Consider the following 20,808-nt stretch of genomic DNA (forward strand, 5'->3'; position numbering starts at 1 on the left):
TAAGAAAAGAAAAAAGAAGAAAAGAATGCCCTATTAGTTTCTAGGACTTTCTGTGAACTTGCTGCAAAAAGACCATATGCACATTAGGAAAAATACCTTCATTAATATAGCTTGTTAGTTCACCTCTTGATATGTATTCTTGATAAAGCTGACATTATTTTAACTGTGGGACGTAATTCAAAATTCATAGTGAAAGTATGTTAGCATGGGGTAAAGTATAATTCCTCGGGAAAAGCCATCCAGATCACCAATTGAATTTCTGAAATCCTCATGTAAATATTAATGTTTTATATTTTCTGATCTGGAATCGCACTGATCACCTTTGTCAGTGATGCTTTACATTTCCCCTGCTGTTTGTCCCATCAAGCGTTTGTCCCATGTAGAGGCAGTAAAAATAGTAGACATGTTCACATTTGGCAGGAATATGTCAAAAAGCAGTGTTTGAAAAAGACCAAAAGAACCCAGAATAACAGATGCCAAAGCCAGTAAACTGCTAAGACCAAGTAGACAAAGCCATAAGATATGTGGTAAAAAAAAAAAAAAAAAAAAAGACAAATATGACAACAATCTGGTCAGAACTGTTGTATAAAAATAAATGGCAATTCAGAAAACACTGGGTCACAAATGAGAGGGTTGAGAAGAGGCTAATGACTTTAAAAATTACAACTTAATCACTGCACATGAGAAGTGAGTAATAAATAATGAATTACATAAGATTGAATTAGGGAAGATGATATTTAAACCAGCCTTCCAAAACTAACAAGCACTACCAAACTCTAATGCATGTACTGAGTTTTCATATATGAGTTCCTTCTCTCAAATCAATATAACTCTTGAAATATTTAAAATTAAACTATATTCTTAAGCGCTTTCCTGGCTCTGTGACAAAGATCAAGCACAAAGATATTCCTTGCATGTGAAAAAGTAAGTCTACGTTGGGTTTAGTACTACATATGGATGTGGAGTGGTTTAGTTCAGTTTTTTTCTCACCTGGATGGATGTAAGTTATGGAAAATATCGTAAGAAGAACAGATTGACAAGGACTATTTTCAGGAATAGATGGGATTGTAGTGAACAGTTTTATGGAGTAAGTGACAAAAAGATAACAAGGTCTAGAGAAAACATTCAGCTTTCAGCCTGCAGGAAGTAGGATGATGGCAACAACTAAGGAAAAATGGTTGAGAGATCTAATTGAAGTGTGCGTAATCTTAAATGGTGTAGATAATGTTAATGCTTTCTACCCAGCATGCGTTCTAAGACCAGGGGCAAGTACTGTACTTAAAATCAAATGCAGACATAAAGAAACGCTTATTAAATTAATAGTAACTGCTGAAGTGACCTGTAAGGCATAGGTATTGAGAATAACACATTGAGGGTTACTCAGGCAACAATTAGCTGATGTCCTGGAGGCACCAGCACTGCAAGGAAATGCTCATGCTTTCTTCCACTTCCTCAGTGGCATTCAAGAGGGAATTTTTGTTTTGTAACTGTACTCAGACCAAGACTGTTTGCCATTTTTTATTTTAAAAAATAGATTATAATGCCTCGTAAGACTTTTTTTACAACCACTCCTAGTTATAGATTAGAAACCACAGAATACAGCTTTAAGTTGACAAATATTTTTGTGATTTAGGTTGTCTGAATATATCTGCATGAACATTTCCTAGTTGTATACATTACTGAAAAGTTTTGTACATGTAGTTTTCTAGCTAGAGCATCTTGTTGAAATTCTGTATTGACTGCAGATAAAGAAAACCATGAAGTATGTGTGATCTTGGTTATTTCTTAGAGGAGGATCAACGACACATTTGACATTTTAATGCCAAATATATTATAATCATAATTGTGATTGGCATTTCTACTGAAGGTTTTTAGTGGCAATGTAACCCAAGTTGCCCTTGCTGCTGGGCAAGCAGTACTTATTTTGCTGGCAACATCTGTTGGCAAAGAAAGTTCCCTGATTTTTTTATCAGTTTTTATTTCGTCATCTTCCCTCCAGCAAGCCTTTGATTTCTGTAGCATAACCCCTCTTTATCCATTATTAGAGATGGTGCAGTTCTAAGCGACTGATGTCAGACCACTCTCTAAACACTTCTGGTGGGGTGTGACTGCAGCATGTAGCGCTGAGATATCAGAAAAGTTACAGAGCTGAAAGAAAAGGAAAATTAGCTCAGGCAGAGCGCAGAATTAGTGCTGGGGTATTGCTCCCAGGACCTGATAAGGCATCTCTGAGCTGTGCTACTCCAAGTAGAGTAAACAGCTTTATGTATCACTACATTGCATAGCGAGGATGTCACCTGTTTTGGCTTGAAAAATCTGGGATTTCTTGCTTAGGTTTGAAACCAGAGAATGAAGAAATAAACAAACCACTAATTCATGATACAGGGCTGTGCAAAAAGTATTTTTGTAAGGATTTCAGTAAATCATGATTTAACATGGTGTGCTTTATTTCTTCAGATGCTATATTTCTAGTAAAAGAAATAAAAGATGGGAAGGACAGAATTGGGACTCTATTAGGGTGTCCACTCCACAGAAAATCTGGGGAATTCTCATCTTAAATCTCACCAATGGTCCTTCTCCCCATTTCCAATAGAGTGCAAGGTTCATTTGCTCAGAAGAACAAGACACCTCCATATTGCACAATTAAGGTATCTTTGTATTGGGGAAGTTTGTCCCTCCTTTTCATCATTTAGAAGGGGAAAAATAATAAAACAGATATCTTATTTAAAATCCAAATGTAGAACAGCTGTAGTTTTAACATGTGTTAGCTGGATGAAGTCTGACAAACAAACAATACTAATAGAATGATAATAGTTTTGGGCAGCCAGCCAGGAACAGGCTGTTGTGAATAGGTCTGGAAAGAATTTTTTTTTAATGGATTATGGCAATATAGGCTGTTTTATCAGAGGTGAAATATTTTACAAAGTTGTTGGTTTTCACTAAATTTTGAGGATAATCTGTTACAGACAAGAGACAAGCAAGCTGGGTAGTGAGAGTATGAGTGTAGGAGACTGCTTGATTTGGGATAAACAATAATGCTGTCACTGAAGCAGAGCAGGGATTTGAAGCTGAATTCTGGTATAATCCAGGCCAGTAGCCAAATGCTAAGCAAGTGAGTGTGACAGACAAAGATATACAACCCTCTTTCGCAGTGCGGTTCTATTTATGAAAATGCTCAAAAGATTTTGTCTTTTATTGTGTTTGGAAATGAAAACAAATTTTGCAGCAACTTCTGTAGAGCTGCCAATTAATTTCAATGCTTTAGTCAACCTCTAGCAGTAAGCAGAACACCTGTGTTAGGTGTAAATGATTTGTGCCTAGTATAGAGCTGAAAATATTTTCTGGAGAGTAGAAAAAACAGTTAATGATTGCCAGATTTATTCCTGTAGTGGGTTTTTTTGGGTGATCTGCTTCAAACTGTGACAGACCTTTTCAAATGAATGGTCGGAAGAAATATGCAATGAAAAGGAGATAGCAGTTGTTTATTTTCCATTAATAGTGAAAGAATCAAGCCTAATGCTGAATTTTGACTTTTGGATGGGGTAATCTGTTTGAGATGATTCTGCCTCATGTTCAGCTGGCTGAAGCTGTAAATCATAAAGTCTCTATCAACTTGACTGATTGCACTGTTTTAACCATTGATTTGAAGGACAGTCTCCATAACTCCATGATATACTTCCTTGGCATGTCTCAGAAGTAAGGTGAGTGCATTAGGTTTGTTAGGCAGTATTTATTAGAGCTTACAATGGATCCTGTTACTTGGACTTGGATTTGATCTGTAACTTTTTTCTGTTCTGAACACTAATAACTATTCTGTTTTCATTTCACCTGACATGTTGTTCTAGGACTTCCTTTAACTTATTTTTTTCAACAAAGTTCTTAAATGTAGGCTCTGGCTGGTGTGAACAGATGGGTGGAAGTTTTAATCTTTGGGCCCAAGAGGCAGGTGAAGCAGTAATGCTCATGTCTAGATCGTTTTCTTCTTTTTTTTTTTTCTGTAGATCTGCTACAATTTTCAGCTAGTGTTTATCCTCTCCATTCCTTGAAAGGCAAAAAAACCCCCTCAGCTGAGGATCAATTCAGTCACTATTATTCAACATAACCCACAGGCTTTACGGGAGTAGAAAATTTTAACTCCAAAAGACCAAACTTGATCGTCTGGTCTGACTTCTTGCATTCAGACATCTGCAGTTCCTACTGAGTTGTGTTGGGAGTAGGTCAGGCTACCCAAGCGGGAAGCAAGCAGGACTGAATGCTCTTTCCCATTAGCTTACAGGCACGCATCTTTCAGCTAAAGTACTTCTCATATGGATTTTATTTTATCTAAACCAGTTTCTATCCTCAAAAATATTGATTCACTCAGTAGCCAGAATTGCTTCCTGAAATGTCTCCAGAGCAGCATGCAGCTGAATATCAGTCTTATTGTGATTGGATTAATTCACTGGAATGCTATCAGCGTGGAGGCGGGTGCCTTCCAACCTTGAGACCAGCTGGAAGTGCTTTTTCTGGAAACTCCCAGGTGCCAAAAGGCAGTCAGTGGAAGCAATTTCACACACAGAATTAATGAAGGTAATGGCAGATGATATTGGGCAGGAGTATTTGGCAAAACATCTGATTTTAAAAGGAACAGTAGCTCTAATCAGATGGGTAATGTGTTATGGATGATGAAAGGGATGTTCGTCCACGAGATCCATTCTTGTCCAGTGTGTTTAATACAATGTGTATTTTCATGTTCCCATTTGGATTAGGCATCCTGCCCATGTACCAGCTAGTGAGCCATCATAGATATTCTCCCAGACTTTTATTTTGCTCTTGCAACTGTCATAATGAAAGCCCATACAGAGTTAACAGAACTTTTTTAATGATTGTTGGTTTATTTGTTATAGCACTAAAGTTTGTCCAATCCCATAAAATCTAAGTATGATGGAGTCTCCAGAGCTTTCATTCAAATAGATATTTAAAAGTATTTATGACAGGTAAAAATATAGCTGATTTACCACTGCTGGAAAAGCATAATTTCTTGTTAATATTTTCTTCTTTAGTCCCCATTCTTTCTTCTTTCAACTTATGTTAGTGTGTCACCTGAGCTATTTGGGGATCAGGATTAGAGTATAGCTAGTATGGAAGATGGCTACTTTGATTCTTTGATTCCTAGGTCTGGTTCAGAACCAGCTCCTTTACTGTCTGTATATAGTCACTCTTATCACCAGCAGCTGTGCAGGCAAATTGTCAAGGAACATTATCTTTGTTTCTTGATCTTTATTACTGTGTGTTGCTTTCACCTGCTTTCAAGACCTATGCAATGCCTCTGTCAATGAAATTGCTGCACTTAGCTTCTTATGTTGCAATATTTTCTAAATATATAGGTGTTTGCGACCATCTTTGCAATGTTATTTCCACATACCTTTTCTCTAAATCATCCATCAAAGTTGATTGGATGATACATTTTGTGCATTGGGGTGGGAAGGAGCAGTCTAGTATATCACTTTTTTACTTTACATAGTACCATGTATTTCTTAAGGTTCTCTTTAATATTCTTCTTCATTATATATCACTATTTTCTTATTTCAAGTACTGTTATTATATTAACATTTATTCATAACTTGACTAGCGGTAAGATCAAGTTCTGTGGTAGTTTGACTCCACATCTGGGCAAGTTGTCTTGTATAGTAAGGTTACTGTTAATCTTTAAATAGTGAGTTAACATTTAACCTAAATCTTTATATTTTGTGTCTTTTAATATTTATTACAAAACATCAATCACCGTTCAATTAAAAATGCAATTTAATTGTTACACTCCAATCTATTCTCTGTCTCTGGGCTAAGAGTATATTGTTTCACTTGTTATGTGACATCATCTAATGCTGTCTCAAGAGTTGCAGCAGGCAAATCTTTTAACTCTTCATTATTCATTAGTTTCCGTTCTGGTCTTTCTAGCTCCTGGGACCATCAAGCCATCACATGCCCACACTCAAGTATTATTATTGTTGGCACAGGCTTGTCAAAGCATTAGAGCTCCTGGCAAGGCACACAAAGGAATGGTGTGTGGTGTCACAAGTACACATTGCTGTAAATTATCATCTTGCTGGGTTTCATCCTTGTTATTTTCCTATGACAAGATTCCGTATGTGCAATCCTGTACCGTTGTAAAAGTATTTTCTATGGAGCTTTCTGGCATTCTGCCTTCTTTTTGGAAATAATTATTTGCATTTTCCTTTTTCACAGAAAATATTGCTTCCTATCTAAGCATCCATGACATGCAATCTTTAGTTATGATGATAATTAATGATATCACCTATCGACCGGATCAGCAGTTTATATCCTATTTAGCAATGTTGATTTATCAGCATATTTTAGCTGTCTAGAAAAGGCACAGGAAATACAGGTGATATCTGCCATATATAAAATACTCTCCATGAAGACTAGTTTTGCGGCAACAGGGGCAGATTTAAATTGCTAGGGATCATTAATAAAATACTTGTACAAGCCACAGTGCAGAAGCCTAGGAAAATTAAGCTAATCTCTCTGGTGCTCAATAAGCTGATTTTCCCCATTTGCAAACATGAATCAGTTGTCTTAGCAGATGACATTTTATTAAAGGGAGATTACCCTGTTACCTAAGGCACTTTTTTTTTTTTTTTCCTTCCCCCTCCAGTGTATAATACTCCATGCACACAGCTTGTAGCTTTATTTCACAGCCTTCCCCTTTGGAGAGGCAAGTGGTGAGAGTGACACCTCATTCTCAGTTTGGGATTGACAAATCTGGATGCTCTGACACCTCCTGCCAGATGTCAGGGGCCTCCTTCGAGCTGCTGGGGCGTTTGTGGTGGGAGATGCTCCCGATCCTCTGGCTGTTCCTCTCCACGGGCCACTCTGCTTTATGAGGGGAGTGCGGTTTTCTGCCCAACTGGTTTTATGGACCTACAATAATTTTGCTAAGGGTTTCTGTTATTGATTTACTTTAGCTAACACAGTCCTCTTAAATAAATGTGACTCCTAAACAGACCTGTTGCCTTAGATGAGGGTGACTGTTTACACCAGGGCTAGTTCTGCTCTTTTATTTTTCCCAGATTTCTACACATTATTACAGTGACAAAATGTAAACATAAATGCTTCCTAGAGATAATAAAACAACCAAACACCAGAAGACGGCTTGCCATTTCTGGTGGCTTCCCTTCCCTCTGCAGTTCTTGGGAGAGCAGAATGGCCTCAGCCTTCCAGCTTCCAAGCTCTGGACTTCTGTATGGAATATATACACTCTGTACATAGTGTTGTTTCCTTTTCTAATTTTCTTTCAGCTTTCTAATATCCATCCTCCCTTACACAACTCCTAGTCTTTCCCATTGATTTCATTACTGTTGCATCCCATTTGCTTAAACAAATGTCAAAGCTTATCAATTTACCATTCCCGCTTCTGTACTGACTTTCTTTAAGGAAATGCACTGTTACTTCCTCTGAAGTAATGCTTGCTTTTTAAAGAATATGCTTGCTCTTTAACTTGAAAGCACTTTCGGTTGATGTTCTTGGTTTAATCTATCACACCTCACTTCAGCTTAATATACGGTTATAGAGCTAGCTTTTACTCCCCTTCTGCAGAATTGTTCCTTTCTACACTTTAACATTTTTTTTTTTCATCTGCCTCTATCTAGTGTTGATCACAAGCCTTCCATGAAACTGTATGGACTTTCAACAAAACTGATGTTTTCCTGTTTCAAAAAGTATCACCTTTCTGGAGAAAATTTAATTTATCAAAACATATACATGACCCCAAAACCTCCTTAATAAAATCCTTCTGTATATTTTTCAGTTTTTCAGCAAAGTCCAACAGTTCAAATTCCTTAACCTGGCCATCTGTCATATTAGGCTGAAACATTTCTCATAATAGTTGTGTAACATTGTCTCCCCTCCTGTCCTGTCCATTATCAAATTCTACTTTCTTTCTGAGTGTGAAGCCAAAGAAATTTCCTTGACTTCTGTGGAATAATGTTTAATTGTGGTTTTTTTTAATCTGAAAGTAAAATCTGTCTCACTGGCTTTTTCAATTTTGGATCACTTCCAAGCCTTTTTTTTTTTTTTAAGTACAAAAATGTCCTACATTTTATGGCCTCAAAGCTCTTTACCGTAATACACTCTTTTACACACATAGTGCTATCAGGTCCTTTCTGCATCATCTTTAATGTTTTTTTGCTGTTCTATTTCACACCGTTTCCTGAATTATTTTGCTTTGGACCCATTCCAGAACTGTTATTCGTTGCTTCCTTTCTATTCAAAAAGTTAAGATAAAGCCATTAGCTGTGTTTCTGCTCTGCTTCTCCATTGCTAGCAAGGAAGCACAACTGCTGAGCTCACTCTTGAGCCAGCCCTGTATTTATCTTTCAAACAGAAGAATCTGCACGACTACAGATCTGAGTCTAGGCATACTGCAAAATGTCAGGACGACCTACGGAGTTACAATTCTACCGGTGTAGTTACATCTCACTAACTAGATCTGATTTCCAGGTACGCAGATCACAGCCCTGAGATCTGGGCTCTGAAGAAGTTGGTAGAACTTTTGGCACTGACTTCAGTGGGGTTGGGATTTCATCTGAAAGACTGGCTTGCAGCCAACCTACATGGACCTCTCCAGCTAGCTGTGCTTTTGCTGCCACATGGTCTGTGTGGTATATTACATGGAGAACACCACAGTAAGCTAAACATTGCCTGAGTTAATGAACTTCAGGTGACATACCTGAAAGTCCTTTTGCACTGATTCCTTTCATACTGACTGTGTGTATTAACATTATTGTTTTTCGTTAACGTGCAGACAATATGCATTCTGATGAAACTCTGCTAACTATAATCCATTTATATAGTGATCACACAAGCAATAGGAATAATTTAGAAAGTCAGAAACCTTGCATTTTAGCTGTTAGATAAAGTCATTTTAAAATTTGAGCAGACTTCATTGTGGTATTAAGGCAGCAGAACTTTTACTAAATTATGACTTTTATGAAGAAATAAGCATTTGTTTTTTAATACCTTGACCTATTCGGTTCTCATTTTGTACTATAGTTAATATTCTTACCTGAATGGTGAAAGTTACCTTATTTTCCATTTAAAAGTCTTAAACTGTTTCATCTTTGAAATCTCTGAGTCATAGATTATGTATGTTTCCCTACATACACTCATTTTAACTTCAGAAGCAGTTGCTCACAAATTGTACCAAATTGTAAGCAGATATTCTAAAGAAAGATTTCTCAGGGATAGCCTGAGAAATCACTTCAGTTTTTCTTACAGTATTCAAACTGATATATATATTATATATATGAATGATTTTTTTTTTTTTTTTTTTTTTTTTTTTAGATCTACAAACACATATGCACAGAGCCTGTTTGCGAGTGTATACACACAAACACCACACACACAGTTATGATATATCACCCGGTATATGTCCACCGTGTCCTCCATTTTATACCAATTTGAAACAAACTTTTTTCCTGTCTTGCATCCCTTCTTGAAGTTTGGCTTTTGGCCATCACCTTTAGCAGTTATGTAAAATAATTTTCTGTGAAAGAATGACATCATACACCACACAGGCATTTATTGCTGAGTTATAATCCCACTTATAACTTTATCTCTCACTCTTCCTGTACGCAGAGAGGCAGCTATGTAACACCTATAACAAAATTTTTTTAGCAATGCATGAATATGTATGCTCTGAAAATACAGTAATAAAAAAAATAGTACTTTTGTGGTTTGCAGAGTTACATGAGCAGTAGGATTGCCGTTGATCCAGATTTTTTACTAAATAACTAGAAGTTATAAAAAGAAATTCCTGTAACAAAAAGCAGAAGCAGATCTCTATGGCTTTCAGTCCTGTAGAATGAAGTGAAGAAACTATGAAAAGTTTGCCTTTCAATGGTGTTTTGGGTTTGTGCGGTGGGGTTTCTGGTAGCTGGGGAGGGGCTGCAGGGCCGGCTCCTGTGAGAAGCTTCTAGAAGCTTCCCCAGCTCCAAGTCGGACCCGCGGCTGGCCAAGGCCGAGCCCATCAGCGATGGTGGTAGCGCCTGTGGGAGAACAGATTTAAGAAGGAGGAACCTGCAGTGAGTAGGGGGATTGGAACGTGAGAGGAACCCCTCTGCGGGTACCGAGGTCAGTGAGGAAGGAGGGGAGGAGGAGCAGGGGAGGAGGGGACGCCCCTGCAGCCCGTGGGCTGAGACGGCAGGCTGTCCCCCCCCAGCCCATGGAGGTGGATGCCCCCCAAGATGGCCGTGACTCCATGGGAAAGCCCGCGCTGGAGCACTCTGTGACTGAAGATCAGCCCGTGGAAAGGACCCATGCCAGGGAACCTTGGGAAGAACTGAAGCCCATGGAAAGGACCCACACCAGGGAAGTTCGTGAAGGACTGCAGCCCATGGGAAGGACCCAGGCTGGAGAAGTTGGTGGAGGACTGTCTCCCGTGGGAGGGACCCCACGCTGGAGCAGGGGAAGAGTGAGGAGTCCTCCCCCTGAGGAGGAAGGAGCGGCAGAGACAACGTGTGAGGAACTGACCCCAGCCCCCATTCCCCGTCCCCCTGCGCTGCTGGGGGGGAGGAGGGAGAGAATTCGGGAGTGGAGTTGAGGCGGGAAGGAGGGAGCGGTGGGGGGAAGGTGTTCTAAGGTTTGGTTTTACTTCTCATTATCTTGTTTTGATTTGATTGGTAGTAAATAAAGCTGATTTTGTTTCTTCCCCAAGTTGAGCCTGTCTTTTGCCCATGACCATAAGTGGTGAGTGATCCCTCCCTGTCCTTGTCTCAACCCACGAGCGTTTCTTTATATTTTCTCCTCCTCATCCCACCGGGGCCAGGGGGGAGCAGTGAGCAAGCGGCTGCGTGGTGGTTTTTTACCGGCTGGGCCTAAACCACAACAAATAGATTCAAGTTTCAAATCAGCCATGAATAAACAACTTTAGCCCTAAAATACAGAGGATTTATGTTCAGTTAACAAGGCTTGTACCATCCCAATGCATATGTCAGTGGACTGTGTTGTGGTCTAACTTGTTTTATCACAAACATTAAAGTTTTTGTTATGAATATTTTCATGATATTTCTATATAGCCATGCTATATCACATACCTTTCCAGTACATTGTGTCAATTTATTTATTAACATGATCTTTTCATTACTGCTTTTTAAAATATAATGAGTTTTTTCTTCTTCCTCTTCCCTCCTTGTCCCTCTCAAAGCAGAATATTGAGTGCTGGTGATTGCTGGGTTCCGTTCATTGCATGTCCCCAAACTCTCATAGGGATGATTTTGTGAGAAGTTAAATATTTTCAATGACTTAACTTTTGTGAGAAAGAAGGGGAAAGGACTGACATAACTATTTCAGGTTATTCGTCCATCTCTCATGAGTGTCTTATTAAAATGGCAAAGTGATGCAGAATGAGAGCAACCATGGTATATGTGATGCTTAAAGAAAGGCCTCTGAACATATCCTACATTCCAAGAACTGTTTGAGCATGAAATTTTCCCATTTTATATTTTAATAAAACCTTTCTTCAAAAAAAGAAAAAAAGACGAGCAATTGTCTTTTGTAATTCAGGTGTCATTAGTATTAAACATAAACCTGGATTCATCTCATCTCACTTTACATGGCTGAGAAATCTAAGTTATGAGTCTTCTTCATCTTTCTTTAATCAATGAAGAGAGGTAAGGTTTTGCTTCATTGTTTCCCAAGGAAATTTGGGCAATTAGAATACTAATTTAGGTACTTTATTTAAGTCACTAAAATGTCAAAGGATGGATCTGAATTGCCTTGCTTATATCACAGTTCTTCATCCTAAAGCCAGCTCACCACTACAGAGATGCTCCTCACTACTAAGGATTTTTGTACTTCTGGTCAGAAAAATTTACCATTCAATCTGTGAACCTGATTTAGTTGAACGTTGCTGATGTTGCTTGTCACTACTGTTACTTCAGCATTGCTCTTTACTTCTTTTTCTTAAGGATCAATCAAATTACATTCGATCCAAAACCATAATAACTTGAAAAGCAAGTCCTTTGCAGTCACCAGGCTGCAAGCAGCCAGGCTGCTGAGAGGCGTTCCTCTTCATGCTGGATTTCTAAAGTCAAATTTTCTCTCTCTTTCAGTCAGAGGTACAGGTCCTTATTTCCACTTTCATTGTGCAGTGGATGCATGATATTCAGTGTTACAAGGCTAGACAGAAAAGCTGGCTAGGTCTACCTGGCAGACCTTCATTCTTTTTCCCTTGAAATCAGCTCTTCGCAAACTCATTGCTGATTACTAAATGTTATGAAGTTCTAAGTGAGCCAACCAATATGGTTTTGGAAAAGCAAGATGACAATTTCACAGTACTGCATAGTGTACTTTTTTCATAAAATCTAATAAAAGAACAGTTGCTACATTAAAAATGTTTTACCTTAGAATTACATGGCAGTACAAGGTCTTAAAAAATATTCTCTACCAGCTGCCTGGTGAAGAGAAAGAATCTTCTATTTTTGAATGGTATAGTGTAAACTGTCCAGTTATGCACACTTTAAGTTGTTTGGATCTCAGGCGTTTTAATTAGGAAAACAAACTATATTTAGGCGGCTATAGCAATGCAATATGTTCTTTGTGAGTCTAAAATCAGACAGAGAATGAGTCTCTGTCTCTGTCAGGCTAAATCTAGATTTTATAAACACCAAGAGAAGGTTAGAACTGTTATTTCAGATTAAACGTGTCTATTCTGAATTTCAAAAAAGGGTATCTAGCCCAAATATACAGAATGCTTGATTGAAGAAAGTGTGAACTTAATACTGTGGTTGGATGTACTTATATAGGCTTGAATTCACCTACATTTTCTGACTCTCTATTGAGTTTGAAAGACTTAACATAACTGTATTAGGGAGCTTATTTTTCGACAGTCAAACCAGTTTGCATTAAATCAGTACTTTAAAAAAAAAAACCTCAACTGCTATACATGGCTGAAAAAAAAAGCTTGAGAAACACGTTCCTAGCAACCTAAAAAATACTGGAGGGAATGACCTCAAGTATCTTTGGAATAGGAGCATTTTCAAAAACTGAATATGCCAGCATTCCCATCATAACGTTGCCTGAAAATAATTCACAAAAATATGCTGCCATTTTACTTGGGCAGAAGAATTCAGGGAAGTTTTCTGGTTTGGGGTTTTGAGTTTTGTGTGTGTGTGTGTGTGTGTGTTAAAAGGTTTCCCCTCGTCTTTCATTATAAGCATTCTCAAACCATGTACAAATTCTGCTGTTTTCAGATGTGTAGAATTAGCCACTGAGTCCCCTTTGATAACACAGATCACAAGGGGCTGCTTCAGGGGAGGAAACAGGGAGCCAGGTAAACTTCTGAGCTGCAGCCTTGGCTGCCATAATTATTTTCTCTTTTTTTGCTACCTAGAGCTGTTTTATTACTTGAAGATAGGAAGAAGTGTTACTAGAGGTTCACCCTCTAATTTAAAGATATATAAGAGTTTGAGAAAATCCCCTTGGAGGTATTCTCAACTTTTATGAAGAGAACATAGAAGAAAGTTGCTGGGGAATTCATCACAGAGATTTACTCCCTGAGAGCTTCTTGCTCTGCGCAATGTGTAAGACTCATGATCTCAAATAGAGGATTTTACACGGCTGACTTTGAAGATTTCCTAGTTTAATTTTGTAGCAGGTGGTTTATAGAGCTAAGGTATTTCAAAAATCCCTTTAAAAGTAAATGAGTGAATGATGCTGGTAGGACTTCCAGGCTGTATGATGATAGAAATTATCTACATGACCACAATGTGTAAATTGTGTCTTGTTGTACTGAGAAGAGCAAAGTTTTTCTTCTGGCTGCTAGGTGACTTATGGTGACTTTCATTTTTTTGTTGTTTGATTTTTTTTCAGCTTTCATTTGCAGCAACAACCCCAGAGTTGGCTGATAAGAAAAAATATCCTTATTTCTTCCGGACAGTGCCATCTGACAATGCAGTGAATCCAGCAATTTTGAAGTTACTCAAATATTATCAGTGGAAGAGAGTAGGAACTTTAACCCAGGATGTACAAAGGTTTTCTGAGGTAAGATTTTCATAATTTCCAGTACGTAAAGAGAGCTACTAATATCAGACTTCCAAGGAGCTAGTTCCTCCATTAATAGGAATTAATTAAAAAGAAACAGACCCACTGTTTCAGTCTTGTTTGGCTTTGTCTTACTGGGTCACATTTGCTGTACTGAATAAACTTAATTCCCTACTGGAGTTTATTTGACTGTCTGTAGTAAAAACTACCCATGGTTTCCCTTGTCTGTTTTTTACACCCAAGATCATTGCACCCAGGTGCAAAAAAAATCACATTTTTTTTGTAGCAAAGGTTCCTTTATACTCTTTGACTTGCCACAGTGTATGATTTTGAAGGAGGCTTATATCCTGACAGTGGTTCACTTGAAATGAGATTTATTCTTTCTTTTATCGTGTTCCTTTTGTGCTCTGATTTACTATAAGCAATGGTCTGAACAGTGTGAACATTGAGGGACAAAATCTGGTAAGTCTGTGGCTTAAAATATTGGAGATGCTTACTGATATAGAAGTGACTGAAGCCCCCTGAGCTGATAAGATCACATACTATGCACCATACAAATCTTCTGAGTTTCACCCTGAGCAACATTTTGGTCATAGAAATTTCAATAAAGTATGGGCCAAGTGCCTTAAGCATGGTTTGAACAATAGAGTAGTTAAAAGAAAACGTTCTCTAAGTAATTAATCAGAGCAAGACAAGGGAAAGAGTTGGCCCATTAATTGACAGAGAGGCAAAACTAATAGAGGCATGCCAGTTTCATGGTTTTTTTTTTCTCCTTCTTCAGCATTCATTAAAAAAAAGGCTGACTGTGTTCTGAAGACTAGCATAATTAAAACTACTGAAGAGGAGTAAGAACAGGTTCAAGTCTGCTTAGATGAGTCAGATGTTTTCAAATTGTCTGGCACAATTAATTCACTATGGAGTACTCAAGAAATCTTAGAGTCTTCCCTTATGAGCTTTGAGAATTAAAGGATAAAAAATAAGTGAATCGTAGGGGGAGGGAAGAAACCTTTGTGTCTGTCTTTCCAAAAAAACACATAAAGACCCAGGGAATTATAGACCAGTCAGGCTAAATTTAATTCCTGGAAAGGCACTTGAGCAGATAATCTGTTTGGAATCACCCAGAAGATAAAAAGATGCTAAACAGTGGCCAAAATGGATTTGTCCAGAGTAAATCATGTAAAGCAATCTAATTTCCCTTGATGACAAGATAACAGGTCTCGAGGAGATGGGGTAGGTGATTAAGTGTGATGTTTTATGATTTACAAAAATGTTAAAGGTGTTCCTAAAGAAAAGTAGGGAAACTTAATCTTGAGGAAGATACTGTAAGAGCAGTCTCTAAACAATATTCCTGCCACCAAGGTTAACTGACATCAGATCAGTTGAATATTTGTTTTTAAAACAAATACTGAAGCAAAAAGTCACCAAAAAGTATGATATGCTTTATCCTTCTCTGGCTTGGAATTATAATTTCAAAGAATAGTTATCAGTGGTTCACTGTCAAACTAGAAGGATGAGATTCTGTCAAGTGGTTTTCTCTAGAAAGAGATAAGGTTTTCTCTAGACAGTGGGACAGAGAAAATGTTTATTAAATCTGCAGTTGATACCTACTTGAGAAAAGCTGCAAGCACATTGCAGAGGACAGGATTAAGTTTCAGAATGATCTTGACAAGTAGAGAAAGGTTTCAATATAAATAATATGTAAGTAAAAAAGTGCAAAATGGCTATCTAGGCAGCAGGTCTCCAGAGAAAGACACAGGAAGCACTACAATGAACCACAAACTGGGGAGGGGTCAAGAAGGTCAAACTGCTTGTCCTACTGTAAAAAGTACAAAAGAAGCAAACAGCTCTCACTTCACCACCCCCAATGTAATGCAATATTGACACTTAAGCCAGAGTAAACTTCAACACTACTTAGTGCTCGTTAGACATAAGTTGGAACATCAGGTCTAGTATCATCTTCAAGAAGGAAGTAGATCAGAGATGCTTATAAAATAGTTCAGTAATCTAGAAACATGTTTTATGAGAAAGATTAGAGGTGGAAAACAGTGGAATAGACTGGGTAGGTTAATGAACCTTCATAGTGTAGGATTTGTTAAGATAAGACTAAAAAACACAACATAGGGATTCTTGGTCTTCCTTTGGGACAGAGGGATGGACTTCTATGTCTGTCACGGTTGCTTAAGAAATGTTAAAACTGCAGCTTTCAGGGTTTTGCTAGAGTGCTACACTTGAGTTCAAAGTCTTTCCGTTCCTCTTGAAAGGTAAGCAACAACCTTCTGTGTCAGACTGCAAACTCAATTTAGTGTGATTCATTAAAGCCTTCAGGTAATGCAAGATCCAGTTAAAACTTCCGTGAATTCAGGTGATTTTTACAGAGCGTGCTGAGTCCTGAGTCTTTGAAATTTAATTAGAGCTCCATCCTTCCTTTTTCAGCTCCGTGCAGAGTGTCTCCCTTCCCTGTGCAGACAGTGAAAGCACAGGAAAAACTGGAGGAAATAATTAATTGGCTGTCCGGGAGCAGTGAGGGATAGGAGCCACCAGCAGCAGAGGGGGAGAACGTGCGATGGCCGGGCAGAGCCCAGCTCCACTGCAAGGGAGGAGGGCAGGCCCAGAGGTCAAGGCCAGGCTCAGCCAAGGGTGCAGACCATCGGGCAAGTAAGTCCATGGTGATGAGGCAGGTCCAAGGCCAAGCTGGGAAATCAATCCGCCTGTCAGGGTCAGGTCTAGTGATTGCTGGGCAGGTCCATGGTAGAGACTGAGATACAGGACTAAAGGTGTGTGTGGGTGGAGGTCCCAGAGGAGGGACCATTAAGGCCTGGTAGTGACCTCCAGGTGCTAGTATAAGTCTATACATCCACTGAAACCATAATTTTCCCTCTAAAGGAACATCAGGCATAACTATCCCTCTAACATCTTTTGAAAGTGACAAAATTGTTGAATAGCGTCTAAAACTTATCTCTTTGTTGTAAAATGCCACTGAGTTTAGGATGTGATTCTTCTTTTCTATACTGAAAATGCGTTACAAGCCACTAGACCAGAAGTAACTGAATGTCATCTCTGTTTACTCTCATATAAAATAAAATAAGGGGAAATAAATTAATGGGGTCTTTAGAGAAGCCTGTGTAGTAACTCAGGTGGTTTTACTCTAAGCAGCAAGACAGAGCAATTCCCTCTCTCATTTTTCCATCTCCCAGAGAGACTGTGTCAGTTTGACAGGTTTCTTTTTTTTTTTTTAATCTAGAACAATTCGCATATCTATATTAATTTCCTCTAGTTGTCCTTCCACCTAAACGCATGTGGGGATAGATACTGCCTTCTTGTTCATGTTATACAGGGAAGACTTCATACCCGTATAGTTTAGTCAGCAGTAACTCAATTGCACCTCTTCAGCTGCCATCTAACTTCTGGTTTTTGGGCTGATCACTTTTTTCTTTAGCTGGATCACTCTCTCCTGTCTCTTTGCAGTTTGTACTATGATCTTATATCCTGATAATTAAAGCTGACCTAACATGTCCACAAGTTAGTTGCCCCTGAAAGTCATAAAGCTGTTTTTTCGGTTTACCTTGCCTTGTAATTAGACAGTTGTCTCAGTTGCTTAGATTATCAGTCTTACTCCAGTTTATCTTGAGGCCAAAATTACAGAGGATTTCTTGCTTCTATTTCAGCCATTTCCCTTGGGAAACATGGCTTGAGGCTCCCTTTCTTGGTGTTGCTTGGATCCCAAGGATTATGACTTTTCACATGACCTGAATTCTATGGTTGCCAATAGCACAGCTCACTGTTAGCATCCTTTGTGCGTTATTCAGGTCTGTTTGTACAACCAGAAATGTCTCTTCCATTGGATTAATGTTTAAATTGTGTAAGTCATCTTCGTATAAGGGTAATATGCAAACTTCATCAGTTCTGTTACTTAACTAGGACAAGTTCATACTTATTATGCTTCTGTGTCCTAGATTTTGTGGATTGCTCCCTGTTCTCATCCTCTGGGAGAAGATTCTGTTTCAAAAGTTAATAATTCCATGGCAAAGGTTTATAAATGAGGTTACAAAATATTTTCAGGATTTTCAGCTTTAAGTGTTTGCTATGGTATATAATCATAGGATAATTTAGGTTGGAAGAGACCTCAGGAAGTTGTCTGGTCCAACCTGCTGCTCAAAGCAAGGATAACTTTAAAGTTTATCATCCCTGAAGAATTATAGGTGTTGCATACACAGTTCTCAGAAAAGTCCTGGCCATGTCCTGTTTCCAGTTCCCAGGTGAGCTTTCAGCTGATTGGAGATTATGCAGCAATTGGTGCCTCTAATTTTGCTGCTGTCTAGCACTACCTGTTTGGGATTGTGTTTTGAATTAGGCAAACCAAGCAATATTCCTGTGGTCTGTGTTTGCTGTGTTTCATGTTTCGGTGGGAAGAGTCATGAGAATGAAGTCATACTTAACTATCAACAACTCAAAACTGTTGGAAGCCACCAGTATTGTAGAAGACGTAAAGGCTTCAGAATATGACTGTGAAACACAAAAATGTGTAATCATGTACTGGTTTGCAGGTAATGCTGTATTTGCTAATCAGTAATTCTAGTTTACCTTACTTCAGTATTTTACTGTTCTTTCCTGCATATTGCTCATTTTATTTATACACATTTTTTTGGTTCATAGTATGTTTCAAACTGAAAGTTGGCACTTGATTGCACTGGTATACTAAGAGGGATTCTGGCTTCCTTGTTTTGTGATAGGACACTTCCTCTAGTCTGTTTTCAGTTGTTTCTTTTTGTTCCCCTGTCATATTAAAATTCAGTGAAACTGCATTTTAACTTCACATTTGGTGGCATATTCATATTTCTAGATTTTTTAAAACATATATTTCCCTCCCACTGAGTATCTTGTCTGGGATTGTTTTTAAAACAAGATAAATTCTGATCGTCTCAAGTGACTCTTTGTTTTTCTCTACTTCTTAATAGTCATCTTTTTATGTGATTTCTCTGCTTCTTCCTGGAAATATTGAGAACTCCTAATGTAATTTTATCAGTGTAGGTGGCATTTCAAAAAGACAGAAGAAATGAGAAGTGTGCAGTAAGCTAATGAAATAGATTAACAATATGAAAAATAAAAGATAAAATATTCTCTCTTGTGACTCTGTCACAATCTTCATTGAGTTTAATAACCTAAAAATACCTTGATGACAAAAACTAAAGAGAAACAAGCCTTGTAAGTGGACAAAATAGCACTTTTTCTGGTTGATATGATTAACACTCTTAGGCTTTCTTAAGGCAGTGCTGCATTTTGTACACTGACATGTACTTCAAAAATCAGCAGGTCGTTAGGGTCCATTTTACCTAAGTTGAAAGCATTTAACATCTATAAATTCCAGTTCTCATCCCAGAAAATGTAATACTGGGGGGAGGGGGGGGGGAATTTTTCCAGAGAAAAGGGGCTAGTAAACAAGCCATGTCAACATAGTATATGTCTATTCCTGTAGAGAAAGCAGGGTAGAAGTCTTATTAATCCAGAAGTTTATATATCATAGCCTTGCTCTCTCACTGTGGAGTCTGCAAACTAGGATCTAAGTTAGTGGTCAGTTCTGATAAGAATTCATTGGATAAGGAGATGCGATGAGAGAGTTCCTGAGGGGCTGAGAGGGATTAAGCAGGGAAAAGAAATGAGATACCTGGTGACCTTTCAAATTTCAGCCAGAAAGCAAGCTTGAGACACCAGTTTTTGATGGCTCTAGGTATACATTAGGCAGACTTCAAGGTGTGATTACACTCTTTGACTTCTCAGGCTTTGCTTCTGAGGAAAGGCAGAAGAGCAGAGATTTCCACTTTCCATCACAGTTGTGAAGAGATTTTAGGGCAGCAAAAAAAATATTACTTTTTCTCCAAGAATGAGCTTGGAAGCATCAAATTTACCAGATAACAGCAACGTTAAGCTGGAAGCTCTGAATAGTACCCAGTGATTTCATCCTAGAAGGAGCCCTGTACCTTCAACTTTGAGAGAAGAGAAGAGATGTGAGACACAGAGGCAGTAAAAGAAAAACTTGGGAAAAGGCATGGAAAGATGAGAATGAGAGCAGGAAAACTGAGACATTATAAATGTCATTGTTTAACTGTAGAACTTTTTCAAACTATCTCTTCCTGATGTTTCATATATTTTCAAGGTGTCATGTCTTCCTACTGTATTCTGTCCATCTTTTTGTTTTTCAGTGTCATTTCATTCTTTCCACAAAACCTTTCAGATTCCTTTTACTGGTTCATATTTTTGTTTCTAAAGGAAATTAAAAGATCTCTGTCTGCCATGTCTTTCCTTTTCTGTTTCCACCCAGGAATTTCTCCCATGTCCATGTGCTCAGCTGCTTTTGGGGAAGGAGCAATCTTCTCCTAACATAGGTTGCTATAGTCAGGACAAAACCAGCTAACTTCTGCCCCATATTCCATAATATTTATTAAGCTGACTGGAAATAAAATAAGTTGTTAGGCCTTCTTTGAAATACTAATATGAAGTTTTTGAGGCAAAAGTTGTCATTTTTTTCATTGCTACTGGACAGTTATTGACATAGTCTATTCTTCCTGTGTTTGGAAGATGCTTGAGGTGCCTCAATATGGCCTTAAATATTCTTCAAGCATTTGTTGAAATATATACTGTATCAGACAAAGAGGTTTTTTTTATTTTTCTTTCACTGGTTTAAAAGAAAAACAAAAGCAAATTTTCACCAAGATTGGATGTATACCTTGAAAGCTGTGAACTACTGATGTAAAAATGCTAGCAAAACAAAGT

General features: G+C 38.2%; 1 protein-coding gene across 4 annotated transcripts in view; it reads left to right on the forward strand.

The window, feature by feature from the left end:
- Positions 1-20,808, forward strand: part of GABBR2 (gamma-aminobutyric acid type B receptor subunit 2) — a 490,947-nt gene that overhangs the window by 175,397 nt on the left and 294,742 nt on the right. For all 4 annotated transcript variants that reach the window (XM_052787480.1, XM_052787483.1, XM_052787481.1 and 1 more), the window contains one exon: positions 13,870-14,040. In XM_052787480.1, the coding sequence (XP_052643440.1) occupies positions 13,870-14,040 (171 nt within the window). The remainder of the gene's footprint in view (positions 1-13,869; positions 14,041-20,808) is intronic.

The sequence above is a fragment of the Harpia harpyja genome, chromosome 5, assembly GCF_026419915.1.
Source record: "Harpia harpyja isolate bHarHar1 chromosome 5, bHarHar1 primary haplotype, whole genome shotgun sequence".
Classification (NCBI taxonomy): Eukaryota; Metazoa; Chordata; class Aves; order Accipitriformes; family Accipitridae; genus Harpia; species Harpia harpyja.